General features: G+C 34.2%; 1 protein-coding gene across 1 annotated transcript in view; it reads left to right on the top strand.

Annotated features, from left to right (window-relative positions):
- Nucleotides 1-16,699, top strand: part of LOC118188273 (uncharacterized) — a 68,212-nt gene extending 51,513 nt beyond the window's left edge. The window contains exons 2-3 of the mRNA XM_085809246.1: nt 4,310-4,459; nt 15,274-16,699. Coding sequence (XP_085665372.1) covers nt 4,445-4,459; nt 15,274-16,176 — 918 coding nt within the window. The 5' untranslated portion in view covers nt 4,310-4,444 and the 3' untranslated portion in view covers nt 16,177-16,699. The remainder of the gene's footprint in view (nt 1-4,309; nt 4,460-15,273) is intronic.
- The last annotated feature ends 3,969 nt before the right edge of the window (nt 16,700-20,668 follow it).

The following is a 20,668-nucleotide window of genomic DNA, read 5'->3' as shown; positions in this document are numbered from 1 at the left end:
AAACTTACATGTTTTTGTGAAGATTTTTTGATTTATCCCAAGTTTCATTTACAGTGCATTAATCTGCAGTTCTTTTTCGTTTTAGGGGGCTTATATCTCGCTTATTTCACAACCATGTATCTAAATTAATGCCAGTTTTTATCATATGTTTTTATTCTTTCTCCTTTACGAAATGAAACTTCTGATATTACGAAGCTTACACTGATATAATGATGTGTGTGTGTGTGTGTGTGATTATGGCAAAGCCTCAAGGGCTATCTGACTAAGAGGAGGGATGCCTTCGTGGAGGACTTTCTAAGGGAAACTGGCTCGTATACACGTTACACATAGGGAAAACCACGAAAACACCCATGCAGCCAACCCGTTCGCGGGATTCGAACGATATAATGATGAAAAATATATACTCGTATAGTGATTAAATATGCTGAAAAGCGGATATCAGAACTCCGTTTTTGTTTCCAGTGTTTGTTACCTTCAAGTCAAAGGCCGATTGATTCCCAGAGGAAAATCTTCTTCCTATATTTATTTATTTATTTTTGCTGAAGAAAATGGCAGAACGTGATTGAAAATAAGCACAGAAATAAATAAGACATACGTATGTTTGCTTATATATTTTCCCAAAAGAGAAAAAGGATTTGAAACAGAAGCGCACTGACATAAAATGTAGAACAAGCTTTGTAGTTTTGTAGTTGGTTACATATACACCGTTACCTAAATATTAAACATTCGAAACACCAAAATAAATACAAATTTACAAATACAAATAGGAATTTTTTAGTATACATGCGGTATTTATAGAAGTGTTTCTTAGAGAAAAAATATCATCAGTCGTCGATGTAATAGCCCACCAGCGGCCGAGCGGTAAAGTCGCTGAACACTGGTAGTTCGGTCCGAGGTTCGAATCCCGCGAACGGGCTGGCTGCATGGGTGTTTTCGTGGTTTTCCCCATGTGTAACGTGTATACGAGCAAGTTTCCCTTAGAAAGTCCTCCACTGAAGGCATCCCTCCTCTTAGGCAGATAGCCCTAGTGTGCTTTGCCATAATTAAATACACCAACACCGTCGATGTAATAATAATGTTTATAAGGAATTATCGTATTCCTTCGGGCGTATTCTAGTAATGTGAGTGGTAGTATGTTCAGATAGCAATTTAAAAGATCCATAGTTCGAATCTTAACAAGGACCTAGTTGATTTTTTCCGTTTTCTGCTTCAATAAAGCTATTCGCTCTACGCACTCAGATAAAGATTTTTATATTAACCAAAATTCCACTTGAGAGTTCATCTCAAATGAAAGTTCAAGCGACATTATATTAAATTTCAAGTACGTGTTTCAAAAGGCAGTATCACACGTATTGCTTTTCATGGAGAGTAAATAACAAGAGACTGAAAACAAAATAATCTTAAAAACAGAAAACAAAACTAAAACATTTAAGAAGCCAAAAACATAAAATTCGTGAATCAAAACTTAAACGAGGTCCAAGAAAATAATACTAAGCCCAAACGGAAAGTGGCGACACAACAGTACGATATTTACGCACGTGGAAACGAAAGAAACCAAAGAAAATCTTTTACTGTACTAATTCAAAAGGCTTCTTATTGATATTCCCATTGAATCAAAATGCTTTCATTGAAGGAAGTGTAAGGTTTCAGTTTATTTTCAATAATAAATGTTACAGTTACGCTTCCTTATCAGTTTTTCCGATTTCTGAAAGGCGGCTATTTTATTCAGAAGATGCAATTTAGCTTAAGATAGAAGAAGAATTTCATGGAAAATGTATATAATTAGTGTTAGTGGTTGCTATTAGTACGAGCGATTTCTATTAGTGAGAATTCTGTTAGCGGTGTTCTATAGCGGAAGTTAACAAACAGAATAGCTTCTTCTGACTGTTATTTTTTCTTAGATTATTATTTCTTTGCGGAGAAATCAAAAGCCAGAGAATAAAAACTGAATGAGTGTTGTGATAACTCCTAATAATTGTTTGAAGTTTCTTTCATTTTCTTCCTATTCGTGGTATGATGTCTGCCTTCATATTTTCTTTTATAACACGAGAAGAAAGTTACAAGGTAAGTTTTATTTCGGGGTCACTACACCCGTTTGTTTGTTTTACTTGGAATTAGTTCCAAGTAGCAAAAGGAGCGCTTGTATTTTATATCTCAGCCAAATGCCTTAGAACACTTGGTACAAGTACAAAATCTAGTAACTGAAATGCCTGAGAACCACCAAAGGTCAACGGTTACGAGGTAAAGGCATGATGGTTTGGTTTATTTAATTATGGGAAAGCATACTAGGGTTATCTGCCTAAGGGAAGGGATGCCTTCGCGGAGGACTTTGTAAGGAAAACTGGTTCGTATTCATGTTACACATGGGAAAAGCTACGAAAACGCCCATGCAGCCAACCCGTTCGCGGGATTCCCAGCAACTTACCGCTAGACCGCTGGTGGGCTGTGTGTGTGTAATTATGGCATAGCCTCGAGGGCTATCTGCCTAAGGGGAGGGATGCCTTCGTGGAGGACTTTCTAAGGGAAACTGGCTCGTATACACGTTACACATGGAGAAAACCTCGAAAACGCCCCTGCAGCCAGCACGTTCGCGGGATTCGAACCTCGGACTGAACTACCAGTGTTCAGCGACTTTACCGCTCGGCCGCTGGTGGGCTGTAAATGCATGGATCAGTGCCGGATATGCGTTTATTTTTTTAAGTATTCTGAATAGCTAAAGTGACTCTAGCTTTTTCACAGCTAATGCGCAAACAATGTTTCATTTAAATTTTCAGTTTATGAACCTAAAGTTACACTGTAATTACAATTAATCCAGGCTCTGAGTAAAAAAAGAAATCATCTAGTCTTAAGTTTGAATCCTGCAACAGATACTCATAACAGCAGATTTATAAAAGGAGATAAAATATTTATTAGTACATTATCTTGAATTTACAATTAAGAAAACTGGCAAAAACTGAATTCCTTCTGTTTGCGGATAGAAAATACAGTAGTAGTCCTTTTATTCACAAGCCAAATATTTAAGGCTGGTTATGATAAAATGTCTTTTCACGTAACCAAAAGTAAAAATAGCTCACCGACAACTAAGGCAGTGCAGCGGCAAGAAGAATCAGAAGAGTTACGTTTCAAACCTAAGTTGCCGATTCTCTGAACTTAAATTTTTCACTTAATTTATATTTTCTGAAGCAGGTGAAACAATGTAAAAAATGTACAAACTGTAGAATAAAGCAAGAAAAGTTCAACATAAGAAAGGATGTGTTAATTTTATGTTAACCTTACCGGCCTTTCTCCTTTAGCTACTACTGTTTGATATTAAGTATGTAGGAAAAGTTCTCAAGAACTACATAAATAAACATATTTTAGTGCAAAGTTATTTTACAAAAGTCACTTTCTTTAGAATACATGTCTAGGACATGGATCGTTAACCACCCTAAGCATATAAGAATAACATACAACGAATACGAAAAAAAAAATTATTCTTTCGAGTGTGACCTGGAATGGTGTATTTAACTATGACAAAGCACACTGGGGCTATCTGCTTAAGGGAAGGGATGCCTTCGTGGAGGACTTTCTAAGGGAAACTGGCTCGTATACACGTTACACATGGGAAAAACCACGAAAACGCCCATGCAGCCAGCCCGTTCGCGGGATTCGAACCTTGGACCGAACTACCAGTGTTCAGCTACTTTACCGCTCGGCCGCTGGTGAGCCTGTGACCTGTAATGATTCAATAATTTTCTAAAAGTTCTTCATATAACATTATGAGACAGATGAATACTGGTAGTTCGACTAGGTTCTAGTTTAGGCGAATGAGCTAGTTGCATGGTTGTTTTTCGTGTTTTCTCCATGCGTAAAATGAATATGAACAAAGTTCTCTTAGAGTGTCCTCCACAAAGGCATTCCGGTCCTTAGGCACTAATATTTCTACTCTTAGATACACAAGGGAATTCATGTCCTTGTGCGCATTGCCATATTCGAATAAACTGACTTAATAATATAACATATAATAATTCACATTTAGTTAATATTTGAATATAACCCTTTCCTTCCATAATATTTCAAGAGTTAGGGCGCATTATTTACTTAACACTTTTTAAATATACCCTTAGAAAAAACATCAATGTTGATAATGTACGCTGCACAGTTCAGAAGGACTTTGACCATGAGCCGTAAAGCAATTTATAAATAATCCCCTTTTAAAAATTTTAATTACTTTCGGGAAGTCCCTTATGCTATTTTTGTTTATTCGATTAGCAGAATTTATAACAGTAAGTTGGAAATTGAAAATTTTATTTTGTTTTACTTTTTACAGCGCTTTAAACAAAGGAACTTCCTTGTTCAAATTTCTATATAAATGACTACTCTCACGATCAGTCAGTGAACTTCATCCGCAGCTATTAGAGAAGAGTGGGTCTCATCTGCTCCGAAGGATCTTCACTTCAAGATAATGACTAAAGAAATCGTAAGTTTCTAAAGTTGAATATTAATTGTTTTTAACTACTCAAACATTTTCTGCATTAAAAGAATACTCTTGGAGAAAATCACACGCTTTTAACAGAGGAAACATCCTTGTTAAAAGTGTGCCTTTGCCGTAGCTTGCATAGCCGTGATTCAGTGTACCTAATAAAAATGCATACGGTAAGGTAGTCCAGTTTATTAAAAGCGAAGTTTCGCATTCGTACTTCGTACTAAGTACGTGCTGTAGTGGTGTAAGTGGTAGAATGTCCAGCTAGCATTGGAAAGTTTATGGTTTGAATAGCGGTAACTGCATGGGTGATTTTTCGCGTTTTCTGTGCGGCACCTAACTACGTTAGCTCTAAATTCTGGCTTTGTGTGAATCAGCATGTTTTTTCACCCCTTTATAGTCTTCCAGCGAAATAATACTGAAATCAAAAGAAAATTTAAAATAAGCCCTTTAAGTTTAAAATGTTAACAGAACTACACCGCTTGTGTATCAGCAAAACAAGTCATAGCTTATGGCAGGAATAACAGAACATAAAGATAAACTTAAGCAGGTAAAGTAAAAATTCCCACGGCAAAATCCTATTCTAAATTCTAGCTCAGGCCCTTTAACTACGTGAGCAAATCTGGCTGTCATATGATAATGTCGATTCAGACAAAGCTGTGCGAAAATGATTCAGAGATGGTCAGTGGTCGCGGCTAACACCTCTCTCTTAACTTCACAAGTCTGTTCTTATGTACGTAAACTAATCTGTATCTTTATAGGAGCTGACAAAAGTAAAAGTGACAATTCAGATAAACGTAATAAAATAATGGGTTAATAAATTAAAATTTCTATATTCCTGCTTAGAAAAAATTAATGTTTCTCCTGTTTTGGAGTATTAAAGAATTTAGTTTTGCTATATGCATGAAAATGCAGCAAAAATTAAAATAGATGGCAGTTACGCATGACACTTAGGCTTGCGTTTGGCTTCTTAAGCAGCCCATTTAATATCAGAAAGTTTCGACTGCATGACAGAGCAGAAAAAATTCAGCATTAGCTTCTTCAGACGTCTAATTACGCATTTCTGACCTTTAAATTATTTCAACTTATTATTGCCGTAAGTTCAAAGTCATATGATTAAAAAACATAGGGAAACAAAGAGGATTAATATTCTTTAAAATATTTACTGTACTGTAAACGATGAATCTGAGAAGCAGGTTGATATTATTGTCATCTACATTATTATATGAGCCCCGGATCTAGTTGTTCCAAAGTAATCAATGGCAGCTTCAAAATTGCGGAATACATTAGAGAGACATACTTGACATTTAACCTTTGCTTGAGGTCGCGTGGTCAGCGAATGGAAGATGATAGCTTCAAATTTATGATACCATCAGCATTTTATCACCTATGCGTGCTCAAGAGTTCCAGCGGTTAAGACATTGGTCTGTAGAATGAAGATACGGAGTTATCTCTTTCCTCGGTCGAGATCATTACAGAGTCATATGTTCACATTCATTTTGATATATGTCCGAGACATTAAACAGAATTAACAACTACGTGGGATATTTCGCACATTTGGAGTTTTCTAGCTGAGTAAAGAAAATTTACTCAGCTAGAAAATTATATTCCTTAACATCTTGTCCAAATATTAGACAAACGACAAATTATATTTTCCCCATCATCTCTTAGATCTGTTGCTTCTTAATGTACGTTCTCTAAATCTGTAACCCCCTTTTACAATAAGTAAATGTGCATTCTTTGCGCGTTTTTTGGCTTGAGCATTTGAAGTACATTTGTATTACTTGAAGAGAAAGGTGTCTAACATTTTGTACAAAAATAAATCTGCTGTTAACCTGATAAGGCCCTAAAACTAGATTAATTTTTAATAGTTATAAAATAAATACTTTACTTTGAAAAGCTGTTAATATAGTTATTAGGCGCCGAATGAGTGATGTGTATAGTTAGATTAAACAAATGAAGGATAAACAAGTATATTTTGCAAATACTCTCGTGATTTAATTGAAAATAAATGCTTTCAATAGTAATTATTTTTCATATTGCATTATTGAACTGTTAAAGAAATGCAATTTCGAAAAGTATTTATTGGCTAGCGCCGTTATGTACATGTAGATAGGTATTTCCTCGTCCAAAAACTTTTAACTCCTCATTTTCCTTTGGTGTGAAATTTAGCTACATTTCTGCATTTAGGTACAGCCAGTTTAAAGAGGTTTTATATTTTCTAATCATCTGTGAATTTCGTATTAAGACAAAGGCTGGCCGAGTAATACAGGTATTCAAACGTGCTGTTAGATAGACGTTTGGCAAATAAAAAATGACTGAAATTATTTGAGAGAAAAGTTTACACAACCAAAAAAAAAAAAAAATACTTCAATAGAATTAGGGAAAATAAATTATAATTACTTTTTTCTCATTTTCACAGAGACCAATGCATTTAGTTTGTCATCAAAATTTTGGGCAAAATAAAGAAAATGACTTTTTTCCATATGTGTTTGGAAGAGGTAACGCAATTATGTTAAGTTTTGAGCTACTCCCTGAATGCTAGCAAGACAGTTTCTATTTTATCTATCATTTTTATTCTATCATCTATTAAAGATGATGAGATAGGATTTTTACTTTAATTATTAAATAAACTTATGCGTGAGTCGTTTGTTTTAATTGAATTATTAAATAAATTTAAACACTATGCCTTTTTTTACTTTATTTGTTAAATAAACTAAGTAATAATTTATTCATATGACAAGTTTGCTTTGCTACATGTATTCAATTTCAGAACTAACACATGAAAAATATTCTCTGATAGGTCTGGTATGTTGATCATACGTTTTAAAAGTTTCTATGACATAAGGTTAATTAAAGATTTTAATACATTATTTGCTTCAGTTCTTTCGCTTAAAAATATTTATAGCATCTTCTCATACTTTCAGTATCAAAAATACCTTTTTTGCATGGTATTTCTTTAATACAATACCCTAGGGAGCTTTTAAACACTTTCTATGCTTCCTTACTTAAGCTTGAAATTGAAGAAAAGACTAAATACCTGCAAAACAAGAAGGCGAAATAATCTTGCAATTTGCTGGATCCTAATATTCTCTTACAATGTAAACAACCCAACAGCTTCATCCTAAATGAAATATTACTGCAATATTGAAGCTAGAAGAGCTCTGAAAAATGTCTCTAGCCACCCTATGTTCATAAACCTACTTCCTTTATTTAGATATAATTTGATGATGTACCCCATTTTAATATCTAGATATATTTATGATGCGATATAAAACTTCAACTTTAAGCAGTCATCTACCTTTATATACCGAAAAATAAAAATGAAATATTTTAAATTTAAAAATATTCTGCTTCGACTTTAATGCTTAATATCATTGCTTTATAACAGAAGATTTGAGGGATTATTTTTGTTATGTGTAACGGAATATGACTCCATGCTCACATTTACTCAGCTGATATTAATTTTTGTTAGGCATTCATAATTAAGACTTAAGGGGATCCAAGATATATAAAGTACCAATTCGTCATTAATACTTAGGGGTATCCAAGATGTACCTTACCTTACAAATAATACCTGTAAGGTAGTCTAGCAAGCGTAATATATATCTTATATTATGCTTGCTATATTATGCTATCAGAATCAAATCCAAGCAGCCAAGCAATAAATTAAGCAAAAATATGAAATAAGCATTAAACTATATGCAACTATATGCTATTTATTTAGGAATTCTTAATTAATGGTGTGTAGTTTCCCACATTTGGGGAAATTAGGATAAATTTACACAGTAATTGATACAAATATGTTCTTAAGCTTAGCTTCATGTGAATACACATCTAAAAATATTCGTTTGATAACAATTTCAGATCTGTTCCTTCTGCGATCATGTACGTTATCTATTTATTGAAAGCAGATTAGATATATAAATAGCCACCTCAACGCAATAGTAGCAATATGCATATACCAATTGCAAAGCTATGGCGAAATGTTACATTTCAGCTGAATATGACAGACTGAATATTGACAAGTCAGCGAAATGTGTTTAGAATAATTTAGTACTATGGCCAGTCACGATACGCTCGGTATATATGGATATGGGAAAGATGAAAATGCATATAGAGAATGTTAACTTTTCATCTTTTCTTAAGCTTCTAGTGATAATTTCTCGGAAGGGAAAGAAGTTATATTTGAAACTGGAGCTAGGAGTAATACATATTTTCAGTCAGAACTTTACTATCTGAATATAATAACCAATTACACCACAAGAATACATGCTGTAAAATACGATAGTTCTTTTCTTGTTATGGTTTGTCATTTGATTTATATTTTTCGTTTAATGAGAAGAAAGCACACTTAACTATAATAATGCAATCCAATTCCATCAATCTGATAATAAATTGCAAATAAGTGTGTTCTCATCTACAGGCAGGTTAAGCGTTTTGAATAAAGTACCTTTCTCTGTAACCTTCTGCAGTTCAGGGTTGAAGGATGTTTGTAATGTTAAAACAGTTTTTATGACATTGATGTATCCCGTGAAAAATCCCTCTGTTTTGCAGGTATGCACATAACACGACGAACTAAAACTTCTGAGATACACAGTCTTTGCTTCATACTGTAAACAATTTAAAGACTCTGGGTGAACGTAGGTTATGTTAGTTGAATATGGCAAAGCCAGGGCTATCTGCATGACAGGCGGGATAATTTCGTGGGGGACTACGTGAGAGAGACTGGCTCGTATTTACGTTACACGTAGGGAAATCCACGAAAACCGACCCTGCAGTCAGCCTGTTCGCTGAAGCCAAACTAGGTCAAACTAGCAGTTTTCAGTGGTCTTAATCACTCAACCACTAATGAGACCTCTTGAACGTAGAGCTTGTAACCACCACTGAAGTTTCTGAATTGTTGGAAACTGTAAAGAAGGCTTATCAATAATGTCCTGTATATCAGAAAACCAGTCCTTTCTGTTTTACTGAGTTCACGACAAGCGAAAATACTCTTGAATTGGGCGGACGCAGAAAATAGCAGAGTTTACATCGAAACATTCCGTTCTTTCTAGCCATGAATTAAATTTGATACCTACTTCTAAACGTGTTTAAATCGTGGTGGAGCCAGAATTATGAAACCTTTGCACTCGTACGTATTTGACCAACATGACATTTTTTTCTCTTTTACTTTATGATAGTTAAATTTGTGTAGATGTGCGTATAAGGAGGAAGACTCCTAGAATCTCTCCCATGCTTGTGTTTGACATAAGATCTGTGAAAAGACGTCGAGATTAAATCGTACATCCCTTCAGAGAGGTGCCTATGGAACTGACATGAATAATTAATGCATTTCCATACCTAGGAAACTTGGTTTATGAATTTCTTAAAAACGAAGGCTCTGAAGTCGCGAACCGGAACTCCGGAATTTTACTCAGAACATATTCAGTACACTTGGAATAGCTGCTACATGCTTTAAGTCTTCTCCTAAAAATCTTATTGTCCTGGAAGAGAAATTATTCTCCAAAATTTCAGTTAATTACATGAAAACGCTTCGTGATAAAATTGTACGGATTAAGAGAGATCATGTTCCTTATTAATATTAAAATTAAATCATTGATTTCAAGGTATTCAAATTTTTTCACTAAAGTTTGCAGAAGTACTGAGGAAACTCTATAGTGTTGATAGTATAGCAAGCATTTTCAAACAGATGGAAATTATTGCAGTTGACACAAATAGCGTCACACTACAAGGTACAATGATGGCGATACATTAGAATGCTGATATAGTTTCTGAAGATGAACAGGAGAAGTAAGCAGTCAAGATTTCCAGAGCTGCCACAGTTTCAAAGATCACTATCCCGTAACTTGGAGCTCTTAAAATATGTTACGAAAGGACCATCCTCAGTGAAGAACAAGGTGAGTGAAGAACTTAAGATCAGATTTTTTATCTCACTTTAGACAGAATATAATGAGGATGATGCCTGTCATAATCTCTGGCTAAGTATTGATGTCCTCCATATTTGTACCAGAAACTCTCAGTGACTACAGAATCCGATCTTGCCATTTATAAAGACAAAAATAGCCATTGGTCGTTTCAAGGCTACGAGAGGATGGGAAAGTATTATTACAATATTACTTGTTTCAAAACATAATTTTGTATTGTATCCATTCATATTCGAATTTTAATTCTGTATTTGTGTGTTATGATGTTTTGTATCGCTATCGATAACTTCATTTACTTCTTTAGAAAGCATTTTGAGAACTCGGTATTTTTGTCCACGTATACATAATTCTGAGCACGTGCAATCGTATGCTTAGTCAAGTAAACAAAACAACCAAAACAACCTTTCATCTAGAAAATAAAAATGAAAAGTATAGTATAAATTATGATACTTAAAATTGCTATTTTATAATTAATTTGGTTCTTGGCATTTAAAGTAATATAATAAAAACTGAAGTTCTTGCGGAATGTATGCATAAAAGATTTGCAGATAGATATCTTTGTATTGCAAATTGTCCAGAATTATAGCGAAATGGATAAAGTTTTCTTTCGTATGAAACAGATGATTATATTTCATGTATGTTAGTGTCTCCTCTTATAGTTTATCCTACGCTTCTGAAGATGAAAACTATTGATTAGGAAAATATTTCGCGGATAATTTTGCTCATTCATCATATTCTTCTAACTTATTCAAGCAGTTTTCTAGCTTATACGATTCATTATGCATGCATGAGAATTTTCTTTCTGGTGCGGAAACTAAGGCCATAAATTTGTTCTGATTATGGTTGGGATTGATAAATTATTATAACAAAACACACGTTATTTATCTAATTTGAACTGAAACGTGATGTACATGGAAAATATTTCATGTTACACTTTGATACGTTTAAACACTGCCCTCAAGACATTAAGAGAGAAAGAAATTTCAGGCCTGTATGTTTAAGAAAAACATAACAGTAGCATTAAATTTGGTTTGTGTGTAACGAATACAAGCATTTAATTTTAATTTCTTGTTTATAAATAGATGACACTTGGAGAGAGCTTTTTCATTATTTATGAAAAGTGGTCCACTAGTGACTGAGTGGTGCCAATGAATATCGGTAGTTCGACCTGGGTGCAAATCCTGGCAAACAAGGCATTTTCATAGTTTATCCCTTGTTTAACGTAAATACGAGAGATTTTCCGCAGAAAGGTTTCCTCGGCCCTCACATAAATTAACATATTTGAGCTAGCCAACCGAGAAATGGAAGTAAAATCATTTTGTAAAATCATTTCATGTTGGAAAAATAAACACATTCTTCAAGTGAGTCTCTAAGAAGGAAATTTGAAAATAGTGAAAAATTAAGGAAAAATGCTTTGCCTCAGAAAACAAATGCTGGTTGAAAGTCGAAAATTAGATTTTTGTTTATATGACTACTTGTAGAGTCTATTAGGTCAGTCGAAGCAGGAAATAGGAAAAATGTTCAATGTCATCCGGACATTCCAACTGCCAACCAGGCGTGCTTTCCAGTAACACCACGGAGTACGCGGTAAGAAAGGAGAAAACAACCTTACACATTCAGAGCCGGGCAGAAGCCCGAAAGAAGTTACGATCGGCCGTTTGGAAATAGATATGGAGTCACACCAGACTTGGCAGTTCCAAAATTCCAGCATCAGGTTTTCCATCATCAGACTGCTTCAGCAGGTGTTTCCAAAATTTTGGCCTTTTAACCTGATCTTCAGTTTCAGTTGCAGAAAAACCGATTTCTTGCATTTTCGGTTAATTTCATGAATTTTTGCGTTAATATCTAGTTTTCTGATCTCCAAGAACCGGAAGATTTTCTTAGTATCATAATTTATAGAATCTCTACTACCAGGCAGATGATCATAGAACTTTTTTCTAAGAGGGCTCTTATTAAGAATGTCCGGGGCAGGCAAAACATGTAGCCTTAGGAAAGCGTTTTATCTGGAAGAAAGTTTTCTTCCTAATTTTCTGAATTTCATGTTGTGTCTTCGCAACTTTCGACCTTTACGCTAATTACTTATATGGTCTGCATTACAGTCCTTACTTTTAGCTTAGATTTTTGGAGGAAAAGGTAGCATACGAGACATGATTTGTGCGCATTTTAAACGGTGAAGTTAGTTGAAATGGCTCGGTTGGTCATGTCTGTATTATTAATGTAGTTATCCCTATCTTTCAAAACTACAAACATTGCAAAATTTAATAAACATTCAGCCTAATCTAAAATACTAAAATATAAATATCAATGCATATTCAAAGGAAAATTTAAATGTTTAACATTCGAGCCAGGAACCGGACTTTCTCGACTATTGAACAAATGCAAATAAGAGTCTGTCTTGTGGTTACGTACACAAATGAACTACCAGTAGCTTCTAACATGACAATTTAAACCACTATATCTGAGCTTAATAATATATTTGTTTAAACTGACAGTTTTTATTAAATACCATAACCATTATAAGCCATAATCAAATATTGGTTTTATTCCCCAAGGAAATATATAGATTTTAAGGATGAATGCAACTGATAAATTTTACAACAAAGAGCGAATTTCTGAAACAGGTAATGTATAATACAACATTCTGGTATTGCTGTTTGCTGTTTATAATATTCCTTAATATTATGTTATAATATACCTCACAGTTGAACTTGTTAAACTTTTGTGTTTTCTTTCTGTCGTTTCAATGCTTCTAAACGTTCATATGCTACATGAATATACAAACTACTTACTAAGAAGTCGGTGGAAGAACATGTATTTTGTTTCCGCTAGAGCTGATTTTTTTAAAATTGTTTTCTTTGAATTGCTGTAGGGTTATTTATACCGAATTAAAAGACGATTTAGATGAGAAAACTCTAGATAAATCAATTCTTTCCAGTCTCTGGATGTTTTTACTTGGGTTATAAAAAAATTACTTATCAACTCATGTCCAAATGTTTAATAATAAACAGGTTATATACTACAGTTTGTTAAGACAAGCTAGATAAAACATCAAATGCAATACAAGGGTAAATAATACAACTATACGTTATACTTTGCAACGCTTTTACATTCTATTCTTCTGGGAAAAGTGAAAAGTTTGATTTAACAAAAATCATGTGCGAGCAAAAATACTAAAAAATTTGAAAACGAACTTTAATAGGAAATATGTTCATGTTTGAAAAACTACAAGCTGGTCTTGTCGTTTTCATACTCTTAATTCATTCAATAGATATTTCAATAAAAAGCAAAGCTCGTTCATATATTAATTTGCATTCAATAATTCATTCAAAAATTCTGTAGCTACGTACCTTCCTAGGCTGCTCCATAAATTATTAATCGGATTCAGGTTTGATTTCGCAATCTCTAAAATATTGGTTGACTATATCTGTAATGTAAAGTAGGCATTTGCATTCATTAAAACAAAGTGAATCTTCTTCTGTGGTATCAAATGCTCTCACTTGGTTATCACAGACTTAGCTCCACTAACTTAGAAGCGCTAAGTGAGTATGTTGAGGTCAGTGAGTGACGCGAAAGAAATTTCTGCACAAATCAAGTTATTCTCACTTTTGTTAGCGACTTCAAGAATGTTGGATTAGTCACATTGTGTTTTCCCTGCTTTTCATTTCATAGCATGCCGTGAGGCATAGTGTAGGGTAAACCCGGCAGTATCTGTAAATATTACTGAGATCCCCTATTTTCTTCTGCAAGTGAAAAGTGCTTTTACGCAAAGTAGTCGAGGTGCCCGTGCAAATGAATCAATGTATAAATGAATGTTTTCTTGTATAAATGAATCAGTCAGCTCACAAAGATCGTCCGGCAAACAACTCACATACACGAATTTGTTTCCTTACAGTTCAAATAAGTTATGCCTTTCTGTTACAAAATAATCGATAGTAAATTAACATACAGCTGAGACTGTTCTGGCCCGAAGGACCAGAAGGCTAAGGAAACATTTTCCCAAATCAGTGTATTTGTGTATGAACACCTTCGGGTCTCTGATGCTTTAAACTCGAGTCTCTAATGCTCTAAACTTAAACACATAATAAAATTATTATAATCTGCGTTTAATCGAATGCTTGAATTCAAACATCACTTTTCCAAAAACATTTTAGTTTATTTTCTATTTGTTTGCTTTTAAATTACAGATGAGAAACTATTCGTTCTTGATTTGTTCCCCAGATTTTTGTTTGTATTTAATAGTTTTTGAACCGTGTAAACAGTAAATTAATTTTATTACTGATTTTATTCTTGCCCAGATTTCATTTAGAATTACAATTTGATCTTAGTTGAAGAAACTTCCAGTCGTCTCCAAAAAACGATTGGCTAGCTTTAAGTAAACGATTAGTTGATGTCAAGGTGTAAAAGTTAAATACATGGAAACTATGTTAGGAGATTATAAGGATCTTAGAGAGGAAAGGAGACAGATTTTTAATATTGACTTTCATCTTATGGGGAAGTATTTAAGTCTGAATTTTTTAAAGTAGATCTGTAAACCTTTAGGGTAGATCGAATTATCTGCAGCAAAATGTAGATCAGAACATATTAAATTAGTGCAGAGTAAACTTAAAATGAATACATCGAGTATTGTTAGACACATTTTCAGCTTTAATAAATTGGTTTCTGTCAGAATTTCCAGTCAGAAAATGGAGCAAATACAACGATTTAATAGATATTTCTATATGAAAATATTGCAATATGAAATTGTCCCTTTTTAAGTCTAATGCTTATTTCTACATTCACTACTATTTTCTTTTTTGGAATATTACTGCGCAAATTTGCTAAGTAATGAAATATTGTGCGTTATTTGAGTATATTAATCGTTATTACAAGACATTTTTCTTTCAGAATTCCATTTTGCTGTTGCTGTTTATTTCCTTTTTCATACAACCACAAAGCGGACTAGCCTTTCTAGGCTTAGGCTACACACATTTGGAAGACTGGCAGGGTTATGCAAGCTACGAAGAATACCTGAGGCATCATTTCGGTATATATTCAAAAGAATATTTGGAAAGATTGAGCAGTGGCAATCACAATGGAGAAGATTTCCACATTTCCAATTTGAACATTCCGACCGTTGAACACAATCTTCATAAAAAATCTAAACTACGAGGTGGTATCTTCCGCAGGCTTTTCCGAGGACATCATCGGAACATGGGTGGAGGCATCAGAAGCTGGTTTGCACCGACGTCTCAAGCGCCTGCAATGAAAAAAAATGTTACTGATAGTATGGCTAAAGTTCCACGAATGACAGCACCGTCAACGAAACCCATGATAACAACAACGAAAATACCTTTTATGATGAAACATGCAGGAAATATGATGAAAGATTCACAGCTACCAGTGGTTCAAGTTTATGTTATTACAAGTGGAAACGGAAAGAGCCGTACAAGTATAGGAGGACATCACCACATATCAACTCAACCTACTTATGGATGGCTTCAAAATACATACAAAGGTATCTCCCACCTTTCCTTTTCTGGAGATCCAGAAATTTTCAAAAGAGGTTATATAGCCACAAAGCAGCCTGATGACTACAGACCTCTTCGTATTTCTCCTCGAGGTGGTAGGATTAATAAAGGATCACATGTGAGTTTTGGACCAGGATTTAATGCGCAGGAACATGGTACTGATTGCTATCATTTTCACACTAGGCAAGAGGCAAAAAATAATAATTTTAAGAGAGTACATGAAAATTCTCATTTCAGTTTACATCCAGGTGAAATCAACTTTCATCATACCTCTATGTGAAAAAAATGATATCTCATGAGAGAGCTTTATCGTGTGATTATTACAATGTGCAATTATTATGGTAGCAAGAATGAGGATTATTTTTAATATTCGTCTGATTCTTAGATAGGATTCTTGGACTTTTATAATTTAAAAATCTTTACTTCTATGATGTAAATAGCAAAAGAAAGGTTTGCGGAAAATATTTATTAATTTTATAATGAAATATAAAACACCACAGTGTAACACGAATTTGTGTAAATGCACACAATTTGTATATAATTATAAAATGTTTTAATAAAAATAGTTTGCTTTTATTTGTCAATGGAACGGTAGACTACTGCAATATCTGAATTTGGCAACTGCTGTAGTACTGGCATTGAAGTAATTTAATTTTTGTATTTCTACTTTCTGGAATGTAGCTGCAAGTTTTGTAATAGATCATTACCACTTTATTGAAACTAAATGGGACGAAACCATTTTAGATTGATAACTCGTCTTTCGATCTAATCCATGGGGAGTACTTTCTGAGTACCTAAAATAAAACAAATATACCTAATATTGTTATAACACGTGTTCAAATCTATGTCGTTTAAAATAAAGAGTCTATCTGAATTTTTCCCGTAAGCATACAAGTAATTACGTCATGTTTTTGTTTTGTTGAGCAGTTAGTACAGGTTCATCTCTTTGTACAAAACATGTAACAAACTGAGAAAAAAGGCAATTACTCTTGTTGATTTATACTACACTATTACACTAATACTTGAACTTTAAAGAATCAAAAAAATCTTAGTCATTAATAGAGCAAGGGGGAATTTGTAAACAACTTTGTTCAGGTTTGAAAGTGATCCAAGCTTTCAAGGGATCTTTTAACTTCATTCTACAAATGCTGCATAGGAATGAGAATAGGATACTGGTCTGACCATGGAAATAGCTTGAACTCAGAATCATACTCTTCAAACGAACAATCTTGCACGGTGAAACAAGAGCACGGTCTTGTTAAAAGTGACCATCTTTATTAGGAGTATAGGAGCTCTAAACGAGTGCGCAATGATCGGTAACAATATTGACGTAAACTGTACTCAAAGATGTTTCCAGGTATATCCAGGGACCCACTATACTCCAGGAAAATATTCCTCAGACAATAATTCAAGGGCTATCAGTTTCAAGCTTTGCCATCAGGTATCAGAAATGTCTACGCAATCGTTGTATTTTCTCCATTTTCTGACTTTGCATGACACGATGTAGCACGAAACGGTATTCATCAGACCAACTATCTTTTTAAAATCATCAGGGTCTTAAGTTTGGTACTTTTTGGTTTATAGCAATCGTAATTTTCTGTTTTTCAGTGAGTGCATAGGTATTCTTGAGCGTCATCTACTGTTAAAACCCTTCCGCTGCAAAATATGTCTTTTTTGAGTTGGAATACGCTTTGTGATACACTTGAATTGTATTCAGCAACAATTTGTTATACTGGCCCCTTTTTCTTATTACAGACGGTTTATGCCATCCTCCTTTATCTCTTTAATTCACCAGCAGTTTCCGACCAGAACTGTCTTTATTGCTTGAACTTGTTTTGATCAGTTGTCCCGTTCTAAGCACCAAAATGCTGTTGGGCGAGGAAAACCTAACCGAGTCCTCTTGCACTCACGACCTTGCTTTTTCAAAGTCACCCAAATTTTTCGTCTTACCAATTTTTACACTATCCATAGTGACAACTATGTCTTCTCGAGATGACTATGTCTTATACAAGCAATTCATGGCTGTTCACTGTGTGTCACCGGTCCATGTTAAATAATGGGAATAAAATATTTTGGCCACTCAGTGTAAGCAGACAGTATGCACCAACGTTATATATATATATGTGTGTGTAGGTAACATACAGCTTACATAGCTAGCTATATATTTATTCTTCTGTCGGCATGATTTACATTTGCAAAGAACTTGACACACCTGTTTAACAGCTAAATAGACTTAACATATCACTGAACCGGTGAATAAAACGACGTATCTTTGAATCTTTTAAAAATATGATAGCTTTTCTGAAGCTTAGCTCCAATCCCATTATAAATTCATTCACAGCTTGCATCAAGTATAATGATACCTCTGATGGAAAGTCACTCGAAAATACAGATAATTAATAAGTAAAAAATATTTTTTTCCAGAAAAAAACTTTGAATAACAACAGGATGAATTCACGGTTTTGAACAAACAGATATTCCTTGAATCTTACTATATTTCACACTATTTATATCATATTATGCCAGCTACTTTGATCCTTGTTGAATAGTTATGTCCAAAACATAAGCGAAGATAAAAAAACAAAATATCCTCAATGCAGAATATGTTACATAATAAAGTACTGATAATATTAGATATTATGTGCTAGCGATTTGAATAAGAATTTTTATTGTTTATTTTCCTGAAACAATGCGCTTTTCTTATTATTATAAAACAATCAATCATATCATTTTGAATTATGAAGTCACCAAGTGCATATAAATGATCGTAAATTTTCGAGTTAACGATTCAAGAACTCTCAAGAGAGACGTTTAGATATAAATGATGGCAAATTTGGAAAACTTAAGCACAAAAGAGAAAAGAACAAGTAAGCATCATCAACAAGCAAAAAATACAGTAGGTTTCAGGAAAAAATATTTTCACTGCAGTCACTCATTACGAAGATCAACTGAAATACCGTAAAACGAAATTTTGAAATTTTATTCTGAATGGAGGATAAAGTTATTGTGCGTAATTTTACCTCCCTTTCAAAATAAACAGTCATAAGTAAAGTTAATCACATAATTTTATTAAATTCTTAAAATGCCGAAGAAACATATAAGAATGAAGACAAAATCTTCATTTATTACGATAAGCCCTTCGTTTATAAAAGTCTTTATTTAATTGTGGACTTAAAAAATCACAAGCGGATTTGATTGATTGCTTGTTCAATTATGGCAAAGCACACGAGGGCTATCTGCCTAAAGGGAAGGATGCCTTCATGGAGGACTTTCTAAGGGAACTGGCTCGTATACACATTACACATAGAGAAAACCACGAAAACGCCCATGCAGCCAGCCCGTTCGCGGGATTCGAACCTAGGATCGAACTACCAGTGCTCAGTGTCTTTACCGCTCGGCCGCTGGTGGGCAAATCACAAGCGGAAAAGCCACAAGCTAAAACAGCCCCTCAGCGGACGAGCGGTAAAATCGCTGAACACCGGTACTTCTATCCGAGGTTCAAATCCCACGAATGGGCTGGCTGCATGGGTCTTTTCGTAGTTTCCCCATGTATAGCGTGTATAGGAGTCAGTTTCTCTTCTGTATCTGTATCTATATCAATCTTGCTTTTTAAGCAAGAAGGAAGGAGATGAGGACTTTGGCGAACGCCGTTTCCTCCAATCCGTGAAGGTTAATATTGAAATCAACAACAAGCATTTTTAGAACATTTTATTAAACATTTACAAACATCCATGCCTTCTCCAGGATTCGAACCCGGACCCTTCGGCACGGCAATCAGCAACGCTAACCACTATACCGGTTGGGTAGCCAGTTTCTCTTAGAAAGTTCTTCACGAAGGCAGATAGCCCTCGAGGCATTGCCGCAATCATATAAAACAAACGAAACAAGCTGAAACAGGAAGTAAAGTAATAATAGGTTTACCTTTCCACGATGTTTTTTGTTATAAATACATCTGTGTTAGAAACATTTTTCTGAGTGCCACCAGAAGGCGAAATATTTAAAACCTCAAACAGAAAGTAACAATTTATGGCAAAAATATTTGTGAATTATATTTTCAACTGTGATTACCTGCAAATTAACAATTGTATTTCTTAACCTTCTGAAAGAATGCCATTTTTCTGCAAAAGAGTGTCCCTTAAAGTCAACATTTTAAGTTATCTTTTAAGTTCCAAGTTTTGCACGTAACCGAGTCACAGCAGTTCTTCGATTTTTTTAAGCCGAAATAGATTGTTGTATACTTCGGGAGAAGATTAGTGCAAAAAGGTAGATTACAGGTAAATTTGAAGAAGAACAGGTAGTGCTTCATTTTTTAATGTATCACGAAATCCTTATTTAATATTTAAAAATTGTATTTTAAATTGCTAAAGTATATTTTATTTTCATATGTTGATAATGTTTACCGACTTACGATAAACACCGATAGTTTAGGAATCTTTCTAAAAAAAGGCTCGAAAACCACAACTTTCACCCTAAAAGTAACTTCTATACTTTCATCTGTAAAACATAGCCAAACTGCGCCAAGTTGGTTGTGTTAAAGTACCGAAAATTGTATCGTAAGTACCGTGGATATAATTGCACATCCAGTATTTAATGTTACTTGTTAAAGTAAAATGAAGTTTCTGACGAAGTCCAGTGGTGTTCGAATAATTCTTAAGAATGCGATAATAAGTGATGCTTCTTTCGAATTTAATGGCCGACAGGATTATGAGTCGTCACTTTTCTTCAATTCAGTATGTAACATTTTTTTCAGCCTTACTTATTTCAAAAGTAGT

This window comes from Stegodyphus dumicola, chromosome X2, assembly GCF_044657685.1.
Source record: "Stegodyphus dumicola isolate Sdum_Otavi_A_Nest chromosome X2, ASM4465768v1".
Lineage (NCBI taxonomy): Eukaryota > Metazoa > Arthropoda > Arachnida > Araneae > Eresidae > Stegodyphus > Stegodyphus dumicola.
This window is presented reverse-complemented; position numbering and strand designations above follow the sequence as displayed.